General features: G+C 36.1%; 3 protein-coding genes across 3 annotated transcripts; 2 read left to right on the top strand and 1 right to left on the bottom strand.

The window, feature by feature from the left end:
- The first annotated feature begins 2952 nt into the window (after nt 1–2952).
- On the top strand, nt 2953–6090 carry LOC110752706 (RING-H2 finger protein ATL52-like). Its single transcript, XM_088247767.1, has 2 exons — nt 2953–3057; nt 4866–6090. Exons 1-2 carry the CDS (start codon nt 3031–3033, stop codon nt 5976–5978), a joined length of 1140 nt encoding a protein of 379 aa, XP_088103893.1. The 5' UTR covers nt 2953–3030; the 3' UTR covers nt 5979–6090.
- Nucleotides 6091–13579: 7489 nt separating this feature from the next.
- LOC110752699 (non-specific phospholipase C3-like) lies at nt 13580–18629 on the top strand. The gene is made up of 4 exons (XM_021953412.2): nt 13580–14358; nt 16139–16548; nt 16710–16880; nt 17971–18629. Exons 1-4 carry the CDS (start codon nt 13721–13723, stop codon nt 18303–18305), a joined length of 1554 nt encoding a protein of 517 aa, XP_021809104.2. The 5' UTR covers nt 13580–13720; the 3' UTR covers nt 18306–18629.
- A 2073-nt stretch (nt 18630–20702) lies between these two features.
- On the bottom strand, nt 20703–22043 carry LOC110752705 (uncharacterized). The gene is made up of 3 exons (XM_021953417.2): nt 21763–22043; nt 20985–21672; nt 20703–20903 (listed from the first exon to the last, which is right to left on the bottom strand). Exons 1-3 carry the CDS (start codon nt 22041–22043, stop codon nt 20703–20705), a joined length of 1170 nt encoding a protein of 389 aa, XP_021809109.2.
- Nucleotides 22044–23287: the final 1244 nt, after the last annotated feature.

Genomic DNA, 23287 nt, shown 5'->3' with positions numbered 1-23287 from the left:
CTTCTCTCCGTCTCCCTCCCTCTCTTTCTTTTTTTAATTTTCTTTCTCTTTCTTCTTCTACTTTTGTCTCTCTTTTATTCTTCTTCTTCTTCTTCTTAGTCTCCGTATCTCTCTCTGTGTAAATTTGGTTAAATGCCAGATGCCAAATACTGGAGGCAGAGATTTGAGAGGGAGGGATTATAGAAACCCCCAAAATTTCATAACCCAGAAAGGTTCACAACCCCCAATTTTTTTTCCGATAGTGCGAATATGGCCAAAGAAGAAAACTGGCGGAGAGAAAGTAGGAAAAAAAAAAAAAAAAAAAAGAGGAGAGAGAATAAGGGGGAATTCGGAAGAAAAAGAGAACAGAGAGATAAGAGATAAGGAAATAAAGAGGAAGATTTGTGTTTAGTTGTTCTCTGGGCTTAAGCCCCTTTGTTAAGAAGGAGAAGAAGCAAGAGGAGGAGAGAAGAGAGGGAGAGAGATACAGATAGAAGTAGAAGAAGAAAGAGAAAGAAAATTAAAAAAAGAAAGAGAGGGAGGGAGACGGAGAGAAGAAGAAGAGAGATAAGAGAGAGCGCGAGGCAACCGAGAGAAATAAAGAGAGAAGAATAAAAAAATAAAAAGGAGAATACATTGGGAACGCGTGTACACGTGTCTAGCAAGTGTCGTGAGAATCGCTTTAGAGCGATTGTGAATAGCATTCCTCTAAAAATAATGTAGGAACATCTTTGCATAAACCTTACTATAAATATATATATATTTTTTAAATTTTGTATTTGCTTTAAGCTTCATGAAATTAGAAGCCGGACGATGGGACATGGGCCCGCATTTTTCAGCCCTATATATATATTTGCCTAGTTGTTTATGTTTTTTAGATTTTATGCATTGCAATAACCTTTTTGGAGACTGTTCTTCAAGTTTGTATCTTATATTTTATTCTGTTTATCAATGAATCTTACTGTTTCAACCAAAAAGAAGAAAAAAATCATTGACCAGTGAAGTAATGTAGATTTTTTTTTTTGGTTGGAAGTGAAGTAATGTAGATTAAAGATCACATGTAAACAACCTCGGCCGCTGCTCTAGATATATTGGTATATGGTCATTAATTATTTTTCACATGCATGTGAGAGGCGTTATGTATTCATAATCATAACTTTACAAGGATACTCCAATTACTTCGACTGTTGAGTGTTTTTCTTTTCCTCCTTTTGCACTACTTACTTGGGAAGCCATTTTTCTTCTGAATACAAATTGACCCCAAAATTTGTTAATGTTCAGAAAATCAGGAGGTCAGCAAGTTTATAACTTCTAATAGTAGTAGAGTAGTAATCTTAGAGGATGTGTGCGAGGAGAAATTATAGAATGGTACGGTATCACCATGTCAACTGGTGATACTTCCATTCAAAATTCGCCACATGTATTATTTTTCGACAACTAAATTCAACACTCATATTTACTTTAAAAATAAAATTAAAATGATTTTAAAAAAACTTTAGAAATAAAAAAACCCAAAAACCACCCGCTTCATCGACAGTGATCCCCCACCACTGTCTTCCATGACTACTGCCTCATTCTCTGTGTGAATTTGATGACACCCCAACACATGGATGATTCCACTTTCACAATCATTAGAAAAAAAAATTGATTCGGCTATTGATACATGGAAAGCTATGCAACCAAGATTGGATTCCTATTCACCTACTATAAAATTTGCTTTTCTTGTCAATAATCTCAATGGCCATATACCTTGTAGGACTTTGGAAGCTTATCAAATTCCTCAAAAACTTTTAGACTTCTTGACCTTTGCGTATGAAATTAAATAATTTCTCAAAGACCATAAACCCACCCCCAACAAATCTTCAATCTAAATTCCTTGAACCCTAAAGCCATCATAGAGAGAATTCCATGAACCCTAAATCCATAATAGAGAGGAGGGATGGTGAGGTAGAAAGGGAGAGAGATTGGAAAAATGAAAGAACAACGGGAGCCATGGCAAAAAGTGGGCAGGTGGAGGTTTGGTGCGAGCTCAGGGAAGTGGTTGTTGGGGATTTTTATTATTAATGAGTTTTTTTTATTTTAGTTTTATTTTTATGGTTTTAAATTATAAAATTAGATTTTTAAACCAAGTTGTATAAATAGTTAATTTTTCTTTAAAAAAATAGTACACATGGCGCATTTTGAATGGAAGTATCACCAAATGACGTGGTGATACCGTATCATTCTATAATTTCTCGTGTGGGAAACCGGGACACAAATTTTTATACTAAAAATACCGTATATGCCATAAACAAATGTAATACTAAAAATCATCATCAACATGAAATTCCAAAATTACTTACAAATGAAACAAATAGACAAACCAATTCAATTATTTCATATATGGCAAGTTAAAAAAGAAAGTGGCAATTTATGTGCAACCTAATGATCTGCTGGAGACACCCATTGTAAAAATTGAATTTTGAAGGCGCTCACTAACTAATGGATAATTCAGCAAGTTGAGAATTGGGGTTACTCCTAATCCACCAAGTTTATTAGAGCATTCACAATGAGCTCCCTAAACCACCTCCTTAGACAAATTTTAGGGAGGATTTGGAAAAATACAACTCCAATCATGCTCCCTATCCACCTTCTAAATTCATAATTCGCCTAAGTAACATAAAAAAATCCATAATTTGGACAATCAAAGAAACGCAATCACCATATACATTCCTATTCTTTTTTTCTTTTGTTACTATACAATTTCTATCCTAATTTAAAAGGAAAAACAATTCGAAACTAGAGACCTTATGTTCTCTTGAACCTTTTTAATTCGAACTCAAGAGCCTAGCCCTTTTTCGACAAACAATTATGTTCATGAAACCGACTTAATAGGCCCGGCATAGCCAATATTATAGCCCAAAATAGACCTCAGAAGCCCATAACCCTAAATAGGGTTTCAGAGGAACCACTATAAATAGTTATCCGTAGCTTCTCCATCTTTCACAGACTTCACTCTCCGCAGAGAGTAGACCTCCCTAGGCTGCGGCACTGTTGCGAAGGCATCATATTATGAGTAACAGTTCTTATGCTCCACGGGTAAATCCATCAACCTCTTTTTTACTCTTTTAATCTTTGAGATCACGATCTTTGAGTGGTTGGAGGTACCAGTAGCAGTAGCATATATGATCTAATGGGTTACGCTCTTTTCTTGAGTTTGAAGAAGACTTGGTTCAGATCAGGATCAATTACTGGTCCTTGTACGGTTCGACCGTGATTTCTTTGTATAAACAAATGAGTTAATTGTTATTGTCATTTGAACGAGGGTGGACTTGGGTTTCATTAAGTATCCATCCTTGCTCGAATTACATAAATTGAAAATTTTCTATATGTGTTAATTAGAATATCACTCTTTGAAGTGACGTTGAATCTTGGATCTTGTATTTGGAAATTGAAGATTTTGGCCAGCTTAATAAAAATCTATCTTCAAATGGATGTTGAGTAGAATATGTGTTGGTCATAGTGATTCATGCAAGTGGTCTAGAAAGAAGCATTTTCTGTTCGTATGTATACAAGGTTTGATTGACTTGTATTTAGATGGTATAATGTTTGTACCAAATTGTATTTAGATGAAATCTGAAATTTACTTTTGACACCAAAATAATAAAAGATGTACACCGAATTGTTAGCTTGTATCTTGCTTTAGATTATGTGCTTGCAAATCTATATACATCTAAGATGCTTGATAACCCATGTCTTGATGATGATATGGCTCTGTATCTTGATGTTTTCATCTAGATAAAGTAATTTCTGCGCACTTTATTCAATAAAACGCAATTCTCTTTTCTCACCTAAGTCTTAGTTTTAGTAGGAACTCTTTTGTTGAACATTTGTTTTTCAGACTTGAGAAAATCTTAATCGTGGAGAATTAGTTTAACTTCAGTGTGTGTTCTGAATTTTAATGTTCAAAGACTTTGTAACTAACTGAAAGATGTTTCTCAACTGAGTTCTATACTTTGCCCTTAAGTCATTTTCACCCAACTTGTTCCATAACTCAACTTTGCATGTTCAATTTTACCCTTGAGAAATCCTATGCTAACTGAAAGATGTTAGCAAGTTGATTAGAATTTTCGTCCAAAGTTATAACGTGGCACTTTAGAAATCCTTTGTTTTCCTACGTGGATGCCACTTGTACAAAAGAAAAACCATAACATTTTATGTTTAAACAAAATTTGAACTAATGTGAGAGAAAAATAATACTCAGGCTCCTTCCCCATCCCCAGCCACTCTCCCACATCCCTTCCACACCCGGAAGCTCACCGCGATCACCTCCTGTAACAACAGCGCCAAGATCTTGAGTTGCACCGCGATCACCTCCTGTAACAACAGCGCCAAGATCTTGAGTTGCGAAGTCGTAAATGCGAACAACATTGCAGTGTACATGTGGGACAAAACATGGTGAATTGGGTGACCAAACAAGTAAATTGGAATATCGTACATTAAGTCTCATGGATTTGCAATTTCCTAATGCAAATACACTTAGTTTAATTAAGGCGGGTTGGCTTGAGGAGGTGCCTCCATGTCTAAACCGTTAGATTAGTGACGTGATGGATGTACTTCATTGCTGTTTTTGATTAAGCTCCTCTTCTGAATGATAAGTATAAAAAAAACTTAAGATCGATTTGATAATCATTTCATTTTTAGACTTCAATTTACAGTTTTTTGTTAGAGATAGGGGGAAACACAAAATGAGGGATGAAAGAATAGTGGAGGAAGGGTGATAGGATGGAGGCTAGAGATATGAAACAAAAACTTCCTACTTGAAATTGTTTTTAGTTTTCATTTTGTATATAATTAATAATTCTGTTGTGGAAACAATTGGAACTAACCAAAAATGTGCCAACTAGGACATCGGCCTCCAAGATTGGTGGATTGTGACTACCAAGAATGGTGTCACAGTCCCACATCGCTTGGTGTACACTTCTTCCACATCTTTCATCTTTCTTCCACCATTTTTAAAGGTAATTACAAAAAATCCTTGGGCACCATATGACACTTACAAAGATTGTTCTCAAGGAATTTGCAGCATCTACTGTCCACAATGGTGCTACATCCTTGGCCCTCCTCCTCCTTTTTATTTTGCAAAAGCTGATGACAGCAAAGACTCTGCTACAGATTTCTCTCCTCTCATTATAGCAGTCATTGGCATCTTTGCAATTGCTTTCATTTTAGTCACTTACTACACCATCATATCGAAATATTGCCGGCGAAGAGACAACGATGGCAGTCGAGACATAGACATGGAGAATTCGAATCCAAACCAAGGTAGTGAATCATGGCAAGGCTCAACAACTGGCCTTGATGAGTCCCTGATCAAGTCAATCAAAGTTCACAAGTATAAGAGAGGTGACAGCCTTGTAGAAGGCACAGACTGCTCTGTTTGCCTAAGTGAGTTTGAAGAAAATGAGAGCCTGAGGTTATTGCCAAAGTGCAGCCATGCTTTCCATGTTCCTTGCATTGATACTTGGCTCAAATCTCACTCTAGTTGCCCGCTGTGCCGGTCGAATATTGCTGCTCCTGCCATATCTTTGGTGCCCCATCATCATCAACAAGTGCTGTCTCCAGTTCAAGAGAATCCACAGCAGGATCAAAATGTGACTGCTTCAGAATACCAGCACAGAAGCCATGCAAGTGTTTTGGTTGTCCAAGATTTGGAAGAGGTTGTAAGTCTTGCAAATGATCATGTTGTTCCAAAGACCACAACTCAAGATATTGTTAGAGAAAGGGCTCACTTGGAGAATACAGTGAACAGTTGTGAGATTGGACAAGATGGGATCCCGCAATTGAGGAGATCAGCTTCTTTGAATTGTGTTTCCATTGCTGATGTGTTGCATTTACATGACAATGAAGATGATGAGGACTTGGAGAACCAGATGGAAAATGTCCAATTTTCCATGGGAATTGGATCCTCAAATAGAGTAGCTGAGGAACAGAATTCCAAATCCAACATAATTTGCTAGTCTCCACTCCAATTATAATTTGCTTTGCATCTCCTAAAAATAATGTGCCCCCTCTGCACAATTAGTACTTAATAGTGAAAAACTGAGAATATTAGAGGAAGGTACAACACAAGTGCTTGTGGGAGTAAGAATTTTCCCCATATTATTAATTTCCTTTGTTCAGGAATCTTTTTTGTTCTGTGCTAGCTACACACTGTTAGAAAAGTCCAAAAAGTAGAAAATTCTGGGAAATTACTCCAAATTGGTGCTATATTATTAGTGCAGCTCAAATCCCATATCCATATTCTCATATTTGGGTCCAAAACTAGTGGGGCTTAAGATTTATAATTTTTTGTTGTCGCTCCAATGCACATAATTAATAGTCAATGGGGTCTGACTCAGTGAAAAATGATATTGAAAAATGATATTGACTTGTAAATCTGTGGCCTCAAGTTAGGAACTCTCATAGTACCTTGGTAATGTGTGTGAAAATCCCCCTCCTCCCCCTTCCTAACTTTGTCCAAAAAAAACACATGATTAATATGTGTTTGAGTTTGGGTAAATGTTAAGTTTAAGTTTTGAGTTTCTAATGCATGACTCTAACTTATAATTTGACCCAAATTTAAGATGAGATTTGTGTCTTAGATGATCTAGAAAGTGATTTGGAGGGTGACATTTGGGGCAAGAGCTGGAGATATAACCCAAAACCTAAGCTCCTAAGAACTGATAACATTGGCCCACCATTTTGGGAGGTAGTGGAGCTTAAATTTCCAACCAATTTTGACAATAACAGATCAAGTCACATTCAAAGAGTAAGTGGTGCCTTAAGCAATGCGTGAAGCTTTGAGTAAGAGCACAGTTGTGAATCACCAACAACCACACAATCGTATTCATCACTGTTTTTTTTTTTTTTTTTTTTTTTGGGGGGGTTAATTTCTATTTTGATAAGATTCAGCAGTGGGTTAAATTGAAACCATAGAATTAAAGTTGAAGGAAATGAAGCATTTAGACTCAAAATATTATATTAAAGAGTGAAAGAATACAAAATAGAAATACAATGGAAACAACATGATACATCAGACTCTAAACAACTGATATGGACTGGGCATCTGTCCTTGCTTTTTTCAAATAATTTATCAATCTCTTTAAATATCTATATGTATGAACAAACGTACATAAAACAAAATTTGTTAATATTCAGAAAATCAAGAGTTCAGCAAGTTTATAACTTCTAATAGTAGAGTAGTCTTAGGGCTGTTTCTAAGATTTTAGAAACAGGGTTTCTTTAACACACAAATTTATACTAAAATATTGCATATGCCATAAAACAAATTTTATACTAAAAATAATCATCATTTAACATGCAATTGCAGAAATTACTCACACACGAAACAAATAGACAAACCAATTCAATTATTTTTCATATATGGCAAGTTAAAAAAGAAAGTGGCAATTTATATGCAACCTAATGATCTGCCGGAGACACTCATTATAAAAATTAAGTATTGGGGTTACTCCTAATCCACCAAGTTTATTGAGTTTGAGTCCCGGCAATTGCATGCATCCATCAAATAGAATATATTGGTCTTTAGCAGGTGTGAGTTCGACTTATGGTCTTCTCCCCTTAGACTGAAAAAAGAAAAACAATTTTATAGACATTGATGAAATCCATAATTTGGACACTCAAAGAAACGCAATCACCATATAAGTGCAATTCCTATTCTTTTTATCTTTTGTTACAATACAATTTCTATCCAAATTTGGATGGAGATGGAGCAAAAGAATTTCTGTTTAAAAGGAAAAAAAAAAAAAAAAATCGAAACTAGAGACCTTTGTAATTCGAACTCAAGAGCCTAGCCCTTTTTCTACAAACAATTATGTTCATGAAACCGACTTAATAGGCCCGGCATAGCCAATATTATAGCCCAAAATAGACCTCAGCAGCCCATAACCCTAAATAGGGTTTCAGAGGAACCACTATAAGTAGTACTCCGTCAGCCGCAGCCTCCCTATCTTTCACAGACTTCACTCTCCACAGAGAGTAGACCTCCCTAGGCTGCGGCAATGGTGCGAAGGCATCTATCAACCTCTGTTTTACTCTTTTGAGACCACGATCTTTGAGTAGTTGAAGGTAGCAGTAGCATATGTGATATAATGGGTTACGCTCTTTTCTTGAGTTTGAAGAAGACTTGGTTCAGATCAGGAGCCATTAGACCAGGTGAAGCATTCGGTTACTTCAATTACATGTTGGGTGGTTTTTGTACGGTTCGACCGTGATTTCTTTGTATAAACAAATGAGTTAATTGTTATTGTCATTTGGACGAGGGTGGACTTGGGTTTCATTCGAGTTTACATCCTTGTTTGAATTATATAAGTTAAAGATCTACTATATGTGTTGGTTAGAATATCACTCTTTGAAGTGACGTTGAATCTTGGATATCGGGTTTGGAAATTGAAGATTTTGGTCAGATTAATAAAATTCTATCTTCGAATGAAAATTGTGTTAGTATTTATTATTGTAATGGATGTGGAATAGAATATGTATTGGGCTTAGTGATGGTTCTTTTTTGAGGATGAAGTATTATCTGGTTTTGGATACCTGGCTAACCTGGAAAAATGCATTTTCTGTTCGTACATATCCAAGTATGTATAACTTGGACGGTATAATGTTCGTACCAAATTGTATTTAGATGAAATCTGTAATTTACTTTTGGCACCAAAATAATAAAAGGTGTACACCGAATTGTTAGTCTTGCTTTAGATTATGTGCTTGCAAATATTTACATTTAAGATGCTTGATAAACCATGTCTTGATGATCTAGATAAAGTAATTTGTGCCCACTTTATTCAATAAAACGCAGTTCTCTTTTCTCACCTAAATCTTAGTTTTGGTAGGAACTCTTTTGTTGAACATTTGTTTTTCAGACTTGAGAAAATCTTAATCGTGGAGAATTAGTTTAACTTTAGGGTTTAGATAAGTATATCCTGACTAATTCGAATTTTAATGTTCAAAGACTTTTATTTTATTTTTTATTTTATGAAGAAGTGGGGAAAACCCCAAAAGCAAAACCAATTAGCCAACACTAATCATCCGAGGCTTCACAGCCCCCAACAAGTCATCAATAAGAACAGAGCTAATCCAAACTGGAGCATCATCAAAAAAGCAGACCCCCAGATCCATATTCAGACTCCAATTTGCCAAACAATTTGCAGCAGCATTCTTTTCCCTATAAACATGAGAAAGCTCGACATAATCAAAATTACTCATCAAAGCAACACGACTTGCAAACACCCCAGTAAAAGGATGAAGACAACCAGGAACATGCTGCTTGATAAGCTGGACAGCAGTCATAGAAATCCATTTCAATAGAAAGTCTAGCCACCCCTTTAGCCACAGCAAGCTTCAAACCAAAGAATAACCCCCAGAGCTCAGCATCCAGAGTTTGTCCATTACCTAAGTTGACAGCAAAGCCACCTCTCCAGTCCCCAAAGACTTTGAAACTAACTGAAAGATGTTTCTGAACTGAATTCTATACTTTGCCCCTGAGAGTCATTTTCACCCAACTTGTGCCATAACTCAACTTTGCATGTTCAATTTTACCCTTGAGAAATCCTATACTAACTAAAATATGTTAGCAAGTTGATTAAAATTTTCGTCCAAAGTGATGACGTGGCACTTTAGAAATCCCTTGTTTTCCTACGTGTATGCCACGTGTACAAAAGAAAAACCACAACATTTTATGTTTAAACAAAACTTAAAATACTGTGAGAGAAAAATAATACTCAGGCTCCTTCCCCATCCCCAGCCACTCTCCCACATCCCTTCCACACCCGGAACTCACCGCGATCACCTCCTATAACAACAGCGCCAAGATCTCGAGTTGCTGAGTCGTAAATGCAAACAACGTTGCGGTGTACATGTCAGACAAAAATGCTCCAGTTGGACTCAACCGAAAATGTGCCAACTAGGACATCGGACCTCTAAAGATGATGGATTGTGACTACTAAGAATGGTGTCACCGTCCCACATCGCTTGGTGTACATTTCTTATACATCTTTCCCATCATCTTTCTTCCACCATTTTCAAGGGTAATTACAAAAAAAAAAAGAGAATTAAAAACGAAATGTTTACTAGACGAGTCTTTTAACTTTCAATGTGAAAATCATTAAAAATACTGATGAGTTGAACATAATTTCGTTTCTTGTTGACCTTCGAAATTGCTTTCGTCATTACAACTCCGTGTGCCTATTTACACGCATAGCATATTCTTTGTACGTTAGCATATCTTGGTAAACCCAAATTTCATACCTACTCTAATTATCCACTAGCTTCCTTGCACGTACTTCCGTGTCTGCGAGAGGTTTTTTTTAAAAAGTTTAAATTTATTTTAGAATTAAAAAAGATAATGGGTAGTTGTGTTCCATAAAAATATGATCCATTATCTGATTTTTCTTTTAATTTTAATTTTTTTAAATATGAAAAAGTGTGAATTTACCATATTATCCTCATTTAATTAATAATTTCAATTCTTAATGTTTGCTATCCAAGGGCATTTTCTGGTATTTTGAATGTTACACCATTTTCTGCCTTTTGCTTTATATATATAGATACACAGTTGACCACGAAAAAAGAAAAAGAAAAAGAATATATATATATATATCCTATACTATATACTTTTGGCAGCCTATAAAATAATAAATTTCTTTTTGTGGTGCCTTGTGGGCTTCTTCTTAGCCCGCTCATCACGTACTTTGAGATCGCATTGCAAGTCATCAACTTAACTACCGCTCCTTTTTATGTGGTCCCCTCTTTATTAGAATAATTATTCAATTGAGGGAAGACTCTAATATTTATAAATTATCTGCGGACATGGTCCTCATTATGAATCTAGTTCGAGTCTCCCTCTTCTTCGTAGTTTACATTATATTAAAATAAAATATATTCTGCTTAATATGCTTATCTTTACAATTTATAATATATGATTCTTTATATTATATATGAAATTAATTCATTTATTCCGACCAAAAAAAGTCATTTATCATGTTTGATAATTGCAAACATGTATGGGAAAGAGAGGGTGGTTTTCCCATTCCCATGGGCGTCCAGAGAAAGAGATGGGCTCATGTTGTAATGACAATGACAATTATACCTTGTACTTCACTTAATGAAAAGAAAATTCCAACCGTATCTTTTTAACACCATTTTTATTCTCAGTCCGTCCCTTTGCACTTAAGTTCGAGTCCCTCTTCTCATATATTAGATTAATTTAAAGTAGAATAGACTATCGCTTTTATTCCCCCCAAAAAAAAAGAGAGTAAGAAAGTGAACACCCAGATAAACTTCTTATTACAACCAGTTAAATAATAGAATACTACTCTTGTGAAACTCTACCCTTTTTCGCAAAATAGAAAATCAATCATATATTTTCCTCTTTATTAAGAATAATTATTCAATTGAGGGGAAAACTCAAATATTTAGAAATTATCTTTACAATATATGATTCTTGACATCACTATAAGAAATTTGCTCGTTTACAGTTACATACCAATACGCTTGCTAGCATATAATGGTTCTGTTATTGATGGTAGAAGTAAGTTTATCTTAGGTTAGCCTTTGTTTAAAGGAATGATTCTTTTGGTATGAGTATGAAATTAATTCATTTATTCCGACCAAAACAAGTCATTTATCATGTTTGATTTGCAAACATGCATGGGAAAGAGAGGGTGGGTTTCCCATTCCCATGGGCAACCAAAGAAAGAGAGACGGGCTTCCAGTTCTAATTAATGATAATGAAAATTCTACCTTATATTTCATGAAAAGAAAATTCCAACAGTATCTTGTTAATCCCGCTGAACCGATGAAATCGGCCGATAATAACTATATATGGATATTTGAATTGAGCTATATTAGTTATTGAAATTTCAAGTTTTATGGCATGTTGAACTTTATGATGGTTTCATACTCTAGAAAATGATTTAAGTATGGAGCAAGTTGAGAATTTGGTGGTTGTAATTTGGCTAATAAGGTTGAAAAATGCAAAAGGAAAGAGAATTGTCTTAGACCCAAACCAACTAAACTAAAAAGAATCAAACTGTCTTAAATTTCTTTGGTTTGGTTTGGTTTTCTTCATGGATTTTGTCAAAAACCGAACCGAAATAAACCTTTATATTGTAATTCCAATCGTGATTTTAAGGTGAAATCGATCCAATTTGAACAGCGTCCACCCCTACTTGTTAAGATCATTTTTAGTCTCTGGATAGTGAGTCCATCTGCTTGCACCTAAGTTCGAGTCCCTCTTCTCGTAAAGATCGATTAGATTAATTAATTTTTTTTATGATAAGCGACAGAATATTATTGATATGAAAAAGCTAATACAAGAAGTCTGAACTCGGATCAAGGGCAAATGAGATTAGATTAATTTAAAGTAGATTAGAGTATCACTTTTATTCCAAAAAAAAAAGTACTCTAAGAAAGTGAACAACCAGATAAAAGAATTCTACAATAATAGAATACTACTCTTGGGGCTCGTTTGGTACACAGGACTGTCTTGGCATGGACTATGCTTAGGGACTGTCTTGGCTTGACTTGGCTTGGTCTAAGTTGGATAACACTTATCCTGCGTTTGGTGTACGCTTGGACTAGGACAAGATTTTCTTTTTTCTTTTCAAAACTATGTATATGTATATATGTATAAATACATGTATTATGTATGTGTACATATGTATTTTATAATATATGTGACATGTATGTGTATATACATGTATATATGTATATTATAAATAATATAAATATATGTATGTATGTATATATATATATATATATATATATATATATATATGTACACATACATGTATATTGTACATATATATATATATTATAAAATATGTATTATACCCATGTATATATGTATATTATATATATAATATATATATATACATACATTATACATATGTGTATATGTATACTATAATACATACATGGGTATAATATATATACACATATATGTATATATACGTATATATATATATATATATATGTATTATAATATATAATATATAATATATATTACATATATACACGTATGCTATTATTATAATATTAATATGTATATGTGTATATGGGTATATTATAATAATAATATACATGTATATATGTATATGTATATTATATATATTATATATGTATATATGTGTATGTATATATATACATATATACATATATGATATATTTATGTGTATATACATGTATATATGTACATTATAGTATATGTGTAAGTAAGTTTAATAATAATAATATATGTTATTAATTTTACAATATAATATATGCATTTTATACATTGGTGAGCATTGGGATTAGCTAATCCTCCCTTTCCACATGGGATTAGTAGTCCCCTCCTAAGGAGGTGTTTTTGGTGGGCCCGGTATTAGCAATCCCATCTAAGACTAGGATTAGATAAAACAAACATGGTATTAAATTTAGTCCAAGCTAGTTCAAGCCAATCCTGTGTACCAAACGAGCCCTTGCGGAACTCTATCCTTTTTAGCAAAATAGAAAATCAATCATATCTTTTCCTCATAATGTCCAATCTTCTTCTCCAAAGTCTAACCAAATTAACTTGTTCAACATCATCTCTCTCTCTCACTCTCTCTCTCTCTCTCTCTCTCTCTCAATAACCATATATAGCCACACACACAACGTCGACCAGCTCAACAACATTTTACACAACTTTCAGAATCCCCAAGCCACCAAACCACCACCAAAAATGGTTTCAGAGTCAAGCAGCAGCAGCAGCAGCAGCAGTCCCATCAAAACGGTGGTCGTTTTGGTGCAAGAGAACCGCTCCTTCGACCACATGCTGGGGTGGATGAAGTCCCTAAACCCAGAGATTAACGGCGTCACCGGATCCGAATCCAACCTCATTTCCACCTCCGACTCGAACTCCACCCAAGTCTTCTTCGGCGACAGCGCCGCCTACGTCGACCCAGACCCGGGCCACTCCATCCAAGCCATCTACGAGCAAGTGTTCGGCGAGCCGTGGACGGAGGCCTCCGCTTCCAAAAAGCTACCTCCGAAAATGAACGGTTTTGCCCAAAACGCTGAAAAGACACAGACTGGTCTTGCTGAGACGGTGATGAGTGGTTTTAAGCCGGAAAACGTCCCCGTTTCAGCGGAGCTGGTGAGGGAGTTTGCGGTTTGTGACCGGTGGTTCGCTTCGATTCCTGCTTCGACGCAGCCGAACCGGCAGTTCGTGCACTCGGCGACATCTCATGGGCTGACGAGCAACGACACGCAGAAGCTGGTCGAAGGGTTGCCTCAGAAGACAATATTTCAGTCGTTGGATGAAGAAGACTTATCTTTTGGGATTTACTTTCAGTCCTTTCCTTCCACCCTTCTCTACAGGTAATAAAAACAATTTAAATAGTTTATCATTTTACTTTAATTACTTTTTTTTTTCTGCCGAAAAAGAATTAATCTAATACTTTGGGAAGAACTTCAAGTATACTTTTCACTTTGGCACTTCTTGTCACATGCTTTTTTTTATAATATATTTTTTTTTATATCTCATGCATAGCATCACCCTTCTAGTTTTACTTTTAACCAACAAGAATATAAGTTGTTTTTATTTAATACACAAATGTATGCTTATTAGAATATATTAGAGTGGTCGTTTTAAAAAAACTTTAGGTAACTAAGGGGGCGTTTGGTATCCTATTCAAATAGGGAACTCAAAAACTTTGATTTTTCTTAAAAATAAGGAGTTCTTAAATCCATTTTTAAGATTCAAAAACTTGTTTGGTATGCAACTTGAAAACTGTTTTCAAATCTTAAAATTTTGAGAACTTGTGGGTTGTTAGAAAAAAACTGAAAAAACAGATATTTTTTGTTTTTAATAATTGGGGTGTTTTTTAGTTGTTCTTGAGTTTGAGTTTTTAAAAATAGGGCTACCAAACAGGTTTTCTTTGTTTTGGACTCAAATTCTGTTTTTGAGTTTAAAAAGTTGGATTCAAGTTGAATATCAAACCGGCCCTAATTGTTTTTTTTATGGGAGGGAGTTTTTTTCAAACACACATCCAAGATATCGCGGGGTTCGAATATGAGACCTTTGATTTGCAAATCAAGACCATTTTCCACTAGACTAAGCCTCATTGATGAATACTATTCATTCTCTAACACAATAAAGTTCTATCTTCTTTTTTATTAGTTATTCAGAAATATATCCCATTAAAAAATGCACGAATTGGCTTGAATAATACTCGGGGCCTTCAAGTAGTGCTTGACCTCCAATCGAGTGAATTTTATCTTTCAATGTTTCCCATCATTTTTCATCAAATTTACATGCAATTTCTAGTGTTTTTTTTTTTTGGGGGCAACTTCTCCAATTGTACGATTGGTTCAGGATTTTTAATCTCAACCATTTATTAGATATGTTTGTTGATTAATATGTACCACAACATTTCCCTCTTTCTAAAGAATCTAAGACTCCGATTAACAAATAATTTGTAAGTGTTATCCTTTATAATTTGATTGCTTATGGTGCTTTTAAAAGTTATAGGGAAGAGGTTTCTAATGATTATTCAAGTGGCCAATTAGCATAGTTTCTAAGACGTCAGGTTGGAACTTTGGAGTCCGCCAGAGCATATCGCTAAGAGACTCACCTAAATTTCGATGATTAGTTTTTGTTCTATCTTGGCGAAACTAAGTACATAGTCGCCATTAATACCTAATTTTCAATTCCGTACAAAAAAAAAAAAATCAAAGAGGAAGTGAATTGTTAGACCTCCAAATTGCATACTGTCATGCCTGTGGATATTGCTTACTGTTTTTATTCAAATAATTGGTCAACTCTGATCCCTAATCCCAGCATGCCACGTGGATACCATACATAATTGATTAGCATGCCTGACCATTTGCTATTCACAATCCCAAATTTGTCCTCCTTCCTACCCAAATTGGCTTTGTTTCTTTTCTTCCAAGCCAGTGGTTTATCTTGTCATTAGTTGGAAGCCATAACTAAGAATAATCAAATGGAAATTCAACCGTATTTGATGACACATCACATTTTCTCTTGTCGTATTAGTTGTGGTGTCAACCTTGCTAATCAATGCTTTGGTTGAGCTTAAAGGATAACATTTTTATATACTTTAATATTCACAAAAGAAGTACACACCACTCATGACAGGAGCCTAAGAAAATTGAAGTACATCAAGAATTTCCATGCATTTGATCTGCAATTCAAGAAACATTGCGAGGAGGGAAAGTTACCAAACTATGTGGTTGTGGAGCAAAGGTTCTTTGATGTCTTATCATTTCCTGCGAATGATGATCACCCATCCCACGACGTCTCCGAAGGCCAGAAGTTTATAAAAGAAGTGTATGAAGCACTAAGAGCAAGCCCCCAATGGAATGAAATGCTGTTTGTAATAACATACGACGAGCATGGCGGTTTCTATGATCATGTTCCAACACCTGTGACGGATGTTCCTAGTCCGGATGATATCGTTGGTCCCGAGCCATACAACTTTAAATTTGATCGTCTTGGTGTTCGGGTTCCAACCATCTTAATATCTCCGTGGATCGAACGTGGAATAGGTAACGCAAACAATAAACTTATCTATACTAATTATGTTTCTTAGCCAAAAAAGAAAATATTTACTAATTATACTGTTGATTAGATAGGTCTTAGTTACTAAAATTATTACAAGTGGGAACAACTTGCACGAATTAATCTTTTGTAATAATTAAAAACGCAGTGTTGCATGGGCCTTCAGGGCCGTATCCCTCGTCAGAATTCGAGCACTCCTCAATCCCAGCAACAGTTAAGAAGATTTTCAATCTCAAAGAGTTCTTGACAAAGCGTGATGCTTGGGTGGGAACCTTTGAGGGTGTCCTGAGCAGAACTAGCCCAAGAACGGATTGTCCAGGTGAGCCTTGCCGACCATCTTACCTATGTGTACATAATAATATCTCTGTCGTGTCACTTGCCAACTGACTCATACTACCAAATTGAATACGAACGTGACATTCTAGTACAAATCGACCTGATTAATGAGTTAGATTCACAATTTCACAACATATATATTTTAAGTTGCTGCATTGTTTGACAAGGGAACATTTTGCATCATTATATAAGTTGATTGTTGCAACCATTATTATAATATGCTTATATAACGGGTGCATGTCATCTTACAATGTGTAGAGTGATTGTTGGTGGGTAGCATGCATATTACATGAAAATGTTAGAGAGATCACATTTATGTACCCGTTTTCCAATAAAAGTGAGATTCATTGTATGGGTGCAGTGGCGGATCTGTGTAGGCGCAAGGAGGTGCACCTGCACCTCCGGTCGCCGGAAAAATCCATTACAGTCGCTGGTGTTGCACCTCTGCTTCAAACCAGAGATGCACACAATCTGTTCGACGAAATGCGCACACCAACTCTGCGATGCGCTGCTGGTTCTTGAGCGCTGCGCGCAGCGAGCGCGACCTTGTTTTTTTTTAACGAAGCCTGGCCAAAACGACGTAGTTTTGGACCAGGCTGTTTAAATGACGCAACTTTTTGTTTTTTAATTTTATTTAACCTGGCCAAAACGACGTCGTTTTGGACCAGGGTTTTTTTAAAAAAATAAGAGGAAAAAATAGGGAAGCTACTGGGCCATTTCGTGGGCTTTTCTAAGGCTTCTATAATTCCTTCTATAATTGGGTTTTAATTATTGGGCTACTATAATTCCTTACATAATTGGGTTTTAATTGGGGTTTTTTTTTTTTTGAGCTCTTAGCTTTTTAAAATTGCACCTCCGCTGAAAAATTCCTGGGTCCGCCATTGAATGGGTGTGCTCCACTTAAAGCGGTCGTATGCAATGTAATACATAAATATAATCTTCATAGTATACTCCGCATGGTATAATAGAGCAAAGAATAAACGAGGAAGAAAACGTTTCGTATTGTCCGGAAAGTCAATATTGGATTATGGATATCTTATACAGTGTTTGATTTGTTGATTAATTAATTGCAGTCACTTTGGGTGAACCTGTGAAACTACGAGAGACTGCATCTAGAGAGGGGGCCAAATTAAGTGATTTTCAAGAAGAACTAGTGCAATTGGCAGCGGCTTTGAACGGGGACCATAGAAAGGATATATATCCAACCAAATTGGTGGAGAACATATCTGTTGCAGAAGCTCTCAAATATGTGGAAGCAGCATTTGAGAAATTTTCGGATGCATGTGAGAAAGCCAGGGAAAGTGGGGCAGATGAATCTGTGATTGTCGTCTGTGAAACCTCCCCTTCACCAACATATCACAGGTCTTTTGCTCAAAGGATATTTTCTTGTTTGGTTTGTGATAACTGATGACTCAATTTGTTTGGAGCACCTAAATTTCTTGGGTTTTACATCCCAATCATTCATGAAAAAATCATTTAGACCAACAACGGGTCATTATTTTATTTTATTTTATTTTTTAAATAAGTAATTTTTATTGATAAATAAAACAAAAGTACAAGACAACTATGCTGTGGGTCATTATTTACTTATTTTGTAAATTCTCTTTTCATATGTCTCTTTATTGGACTGTAAATTCCTAAAGAAAAATACATTGTATATGGACACGTTTCTTTTTCGGTCGATAGAGGCAGAAAAAAGTGAGTTGTCCTTTTTAATTAAATAAAAAGTAAGTTGTCCCCTTTTCTTTTTATGTGATTAACAACTTTTTGTTTGCACTAATGATCGATTTATGTGTATCCAAATCATAAAGTTCATTTGAATTTGGCTTTTTATGTTTTAGGGTTAATGACCTAAATGGTCCCCCAACTATTGCCAGATTATCATTTTGGTCCACCAACTAAAATTTTCAATTCAAACGTCCTTAAACTTTTTAATTTGTACCTAAATGGTCCATCCGTCAAAGTCTGTTTATTATTCCGTGAAATTGAGGGACAAAACCGTATTTTTAGGTGAGAACCCTTTGCCTAATGACGAAGCATTCGTAGGAATGCATTCCCTCCCATTTCTGTTACAAGATCCACCAAAACTCCCACATTAGAACCAACCCTAGGTTTGCAATGTCGGAGATTTCAACGTCAAAGATTTCAGCGACCTCAAGTGGGACGAGTCAGTACTGCGCCTGTGGGACGAAGATAATTCGTAGGACTTCGTGGACAGATTTGAACCCAGGAAGAAGGTTCGATGCTTGTGATAAAAATTGGGTAAGTTATTATTTGGGTTGCAAAAGTTGTTCTTTTCCATTTGTAATTGCTTGATGAGGTATGAAATTGGTACCTGGTTTGATTTGCCAGAATAGCAGAAGAGGTATGCATTTTTTCGAGTGGGTGGATAATGAAACTTGTCCAAGAGGAAAACAAGTGGTCCCTGGTTTGCTTAGAAGACTTAGAGCAATGGAGGAGGAAGGTAGAGCAAAGGAAGAACGATTGAGATCTGTGGAAGCAAAAAAGAAAGAACTGTAGTAGAAATTGAAAGAAATGGTTCAGGAAAAAAAGGTTTTGGAATGGGGTCATGGGCAAAGACAATTGATAATGTGGGTTTCCTTGATTTTGTCTTGGGGTTTGTTTATAACATTTGTGATGAATGTGAAGTTTTAATTGTTGTATGGGGTTTGTTCCTTTGAATGTAATGGTGAAGACTTCTGTTTCAAGTGTAGAATGAATGTGCATTAGTGTTCTCAAATTTTTTGGAATTGGGGTTATTTGAATATCTGGGAAAATGTGGGTTTCCTTGATTTTGTCTTGGGTTTGTTTATAACAGTAGTGATGACTGGGAAGTTTTAATTGTTATGGGGTTTGTTCCTTTGAATGTAAATGGTGAAGACTTATGTTTCAATTGTAGAATGAGTGTGCATTAGTGTTCTGAAATTTTATTGAATTTGAGTTATTTGAATATCTGGGAGATGCACATATTAAAAGCCATTCCATTGTTGACCACACAGGCAATTTACAAAATGAACATCCATATAAACATTCCAATTCCAATTACAGAGTTCGAGCCCTTCAAACTCAAGACCAGTTAGACCAAGGACACAAAATGCACCTGCCTAGAAAAGTACATAACCCAAAATAGACAACCAATTACACAGTTTGAGTTGTTCTAGCTCCAAACCAATTAGACAAAGTACAGAACAGGGACACAAAATGCACCTGCCCAAACAAGTACCTAACCCAAAATAGGCAAGCAATTACAGAGTTCTAGCCCTTGAAATGCAAAACCAATTACACAATCTAAAGTCAGAATCAGTCCCTTTTGTCACAAAAGGCCTCTGGCCAGACAATGACATGTTCCAAAATACACAACATATGACAGCGTTGTCAATAATTTCCCCTATTTGGAGGCCATGTTATTATCATGGGAAATGTTGTCCAAAGATGGTCCTCCTTGTCCCCTTCCACTTGCAGTTGGCCGTGAAGATGGTAAGCCTACAGTTGGGCGTGAAGATGGTAAGCCTCTTCCTCCACTTATGCCTCTTCCTCTAATTGCATTTAGCTTTGAAGAAGGGAAACCTACCTCTTGTCACCTGAAAAAGTTTCTGATCTTTATTGTTTTCCAATGACATAAGCAATAAAAAATTGAATTTTTGAGAAAATAAAGCTTACACTTTCTTGTGAATTTGGGTAAATAGGGGCTTGAGCAACATTGCCTCTTCCTATACTTATGCCTCTGCCTCCTTTTCCATTAACTCTTGCCATCTAAAAAAAATAAATGATTTCAGTTCCCTAATGACATTTGCAGTTTAAAACCTCAAGAGCAACCAAAGCTTACACTTTGTTGTGCCATTGGGTAAGCAGTAGCTATTCCTTCACTTACGCCTCTCCCTCTACTTATGCCTCTCCCTCTTACTATGCTAGGTCTTGGTTGTGAAGAAGGTTGTACTGGTTGTGAAGAAGGTTGTACTGGTTGTGAAGAAGAACCTTTCTCCATTTGAGCTGAAGATGCATGAACCTGCAAATGTTAAACAAAATTATTTCAATGAAATAACATAGAACTAAACATAGAACTAAACAAGGTGTCTAATAGTCATACCTGTTGGGTTTCATTGTTTTGTCTGTCACATGTTGCTCTATTATGACCTTTTTGACCGCATCCACAACATCTTATTTTAATGAAAACCCTTCTAAGCTTGGCTGGTGGGGCAATATAATTTGGAGGCCTAGGGTTTGGTGGGATGGGGGTTGGTATTTCAACCTCACCAGGCTCCTTCGTCCTAACTCTTTTAGGCCTACTCGGTTGTTGCTTATAAAGTGGAGATTTAATTGGAGGAAGGCCACATTTACTCCATTGGTCCATTGAAGGGATGGGGTGAATCACTGGTTCATAAGCCTTCATATAAGTCTCGAGCTTATAACAATCATCCACATAAGCAATTGGGTTTTCACATCTTTGAAATATTGCTGAGATTGCATGGGGACATGGTATTCCACATAAATTCCACCTCCTACAAGAGCATGTCTTTGCTCTAAGGTCTACAACAAATTCTCCACCATAAATGTGGCTCACTTGATACAATTTTTCACCATCCAATCTAGGAATGCATTGAAATGAACCTAGCTTGTTCTTCTCAATTATCTTGAAGATCCTAGGCCCAACAGAGTATCTCCAATTCTTACATGCAGACCTCCTACTAGCCATCCTAAGCATCATATACACCCTTATCCTCTCCAAGCAACTCAAAATTGTCTTATCCCTTGCATCTAGTATGGCTGCATTGAAACTTTCACATAGATTATTCAACAAAAGATCACATTTAAAATGTGACTGGAAGTGAGATCTGCTCTAATTTTTTGCAGGTCTCTTCTTTAACCACTTCCAAGCTTCCTCATCCTCATTTTTCATCTTCTCCATTTCTGCCTCCCACCAAGGCACAGTTGTAGCTCTTGCTACAGCCCATAATATATGTTTCAGAGCAAGACCAATATGTGATGCCCTAAAGTTACTGTACAGGTGTCTCACACACATCCTGTGCTCTGCAGTTGGAAGTACTGTCTCTATGGCAGGTACAAGTCCCTTTTGTTTGTCACTAATCACTACCCAAACTTTTCCATCTGGGAAATAACCATTGTTCCCATCCACCCCAACAACCATCAAGATCTATCCAGGATAAGGCCCTTTCAAATGGCAGCCATCAACACTAATAACAGGTCTGCAACCTTCTAAAAATCCCTTCTTACAGCCAGCCAAGCACACATATATCCTTTGAAACACTATCTCACCCTTCACAATCTGAGTTTTAATCTTCACTGTACTACCCCTGTTTGCTGATTTCAATTGTTCTGCATAATCCCACAACCTAGCATATTGTTCTTTGAAAGTACCTTCATTTAAATCTCTGGCTAGCCTCTTTGCCCTATACACTTGAAGTTTTGTGACATTTATTTTGTAATCTTCCAACACATCTTCTTGAAATGATTTCAGATCAAACTCTGAGTTGCGCTTCAGCTTGTTTGCATATCTGTCACAAAGCCATTTTGATGTGGTATGCCTAAGCTTGTCCACTCTTCCACACTGATGTTCTAGGCTCAAAGTTTTTATTGCAAATGTCCCTTCCTCTGTATTAATCTTTGATCCATAAACCTGGAAAGAACACCCTTTCACACATTTAGCCTGAACTCTTATGTCGTCATTTTTTTTTTTATCAATTTCACTTCCCTACCATGTATAATTGCATGCTCCTTGATAGCCTCTATCAGTTGTTTTTTGTTTGCAAACTTCATTCCCAATCTAAACTTAGGAATTTTCAAATCCACATCTCTTCTATACTGCTTAAACTTTGGCAGTTTTTTCTTTTTTCCACCGTTACCCTCATCTTTAGTCTCACTTCCAGTGTCAAATTCTGATGTGTTAGCACCATCTAATGACACCTCTCCTGGAGCCCCATGAGTAGTCACCTCATCTACTACATTCTCTCCAACAATTGGCCTGGCCTCTGCCTCATTTTCATTGAACTCATAATCACTGTCTTTAATTTCTGAATATGCTTCTTCTTCTTCATTTGGCGCCTCTGCCCCTTCATTATCAATTATCACATGTGCCCCTACATCTTCATTTGGTAATTCTGCCCCTGCATCTTCATTTGGTACCTCTTTGACCGCATCTTCATTTGCCACTTTTGTCCCAACATTCTCAAAAGTCTCCTCATCTCCAACTTCAATGTAAGCCACCTCCTTCCCTTGGTAATTCTGAGTCACATCCCCATCACAATTCTCTGCATCTGCATCATACTCATACTCTTGAATCTCACTGTAGTATAACACAACAACCTTATTGGATGGTATGTGACCAACCATTTCAACCATAGTAGCATCTGATGTAACAAGCTCAAGTCCACC

Source organism: Prunus avium, chromosome 2, assembly GCF_965620075.1.
Source record: "Prunus avium chromosome 2, drPruAviu1.hap1.1, whole genome shotgun sequence".
Lineage (NCBI taxonomy): Eukaryota > Viridiplantae > Streptophyta > Magnoliopsida > Rosales > Rosaceae > Prunus > Prunus avium.
Note: the sequence above shows the minus strand (reverse complement) of the source record. Positions and strands in the feature narration are given on the sequence as shown.

Coding starts and splice junctions, on each gene's coding strand:
- LOC110752706 (XM_088247767.1), top strand. CDS start 3,031: ATGAGTAACAGTTCTTATGCTCCACGG. Junction 3,058..4,865: donor ACAGTTCTTATGCTCCACGG/GTAAATCCATCA, acceptor TGTGCCAACTAG/GACATCGGCCTCCAAGATTG.
- LOC110752699 (XM_021953412.2), top strand. CDS start 13,721: ATGGTTTCAGAGTCAAGCAGCAGCAGCAGCAGCAGCAGTCCCATCAAA. Junction 16,549..16,709: donor GTGGATCGAACGTGGAATAG/GTAACGCAAACA, acceptor TTAAAAACGCAG/TGTTGCATGGGCCTTCAGGG. Junction 16,881..17,970: donor CCCAAGAACGGATTGTCCAG/GTGAGCCTTGCC, acceptor AATTAATTGCAG/TCACTTTGGGTGAACCTGTG.
- LOC110752705 (XM_021953417.2), bottom strand. CDS start 22,043: ATGGTTGTTGGGGTGGATGGGAACAATGGTTATTTCCCAGATGGAAAA. Junction 21,673..21,762: donor GATGAGGAAGCTTGGAAGTG/GTTAAAGAAGAG, acceptor TCTATGTGAAAG/TTTCAATGCAGCCATACTAG. Junction 20,904..20,984: donor AAAACAATGAAACCCAACAG/GTATGACTATTA, acceptor TAACATTTGCAG/GTTCATGCATCTTCAGCTCA.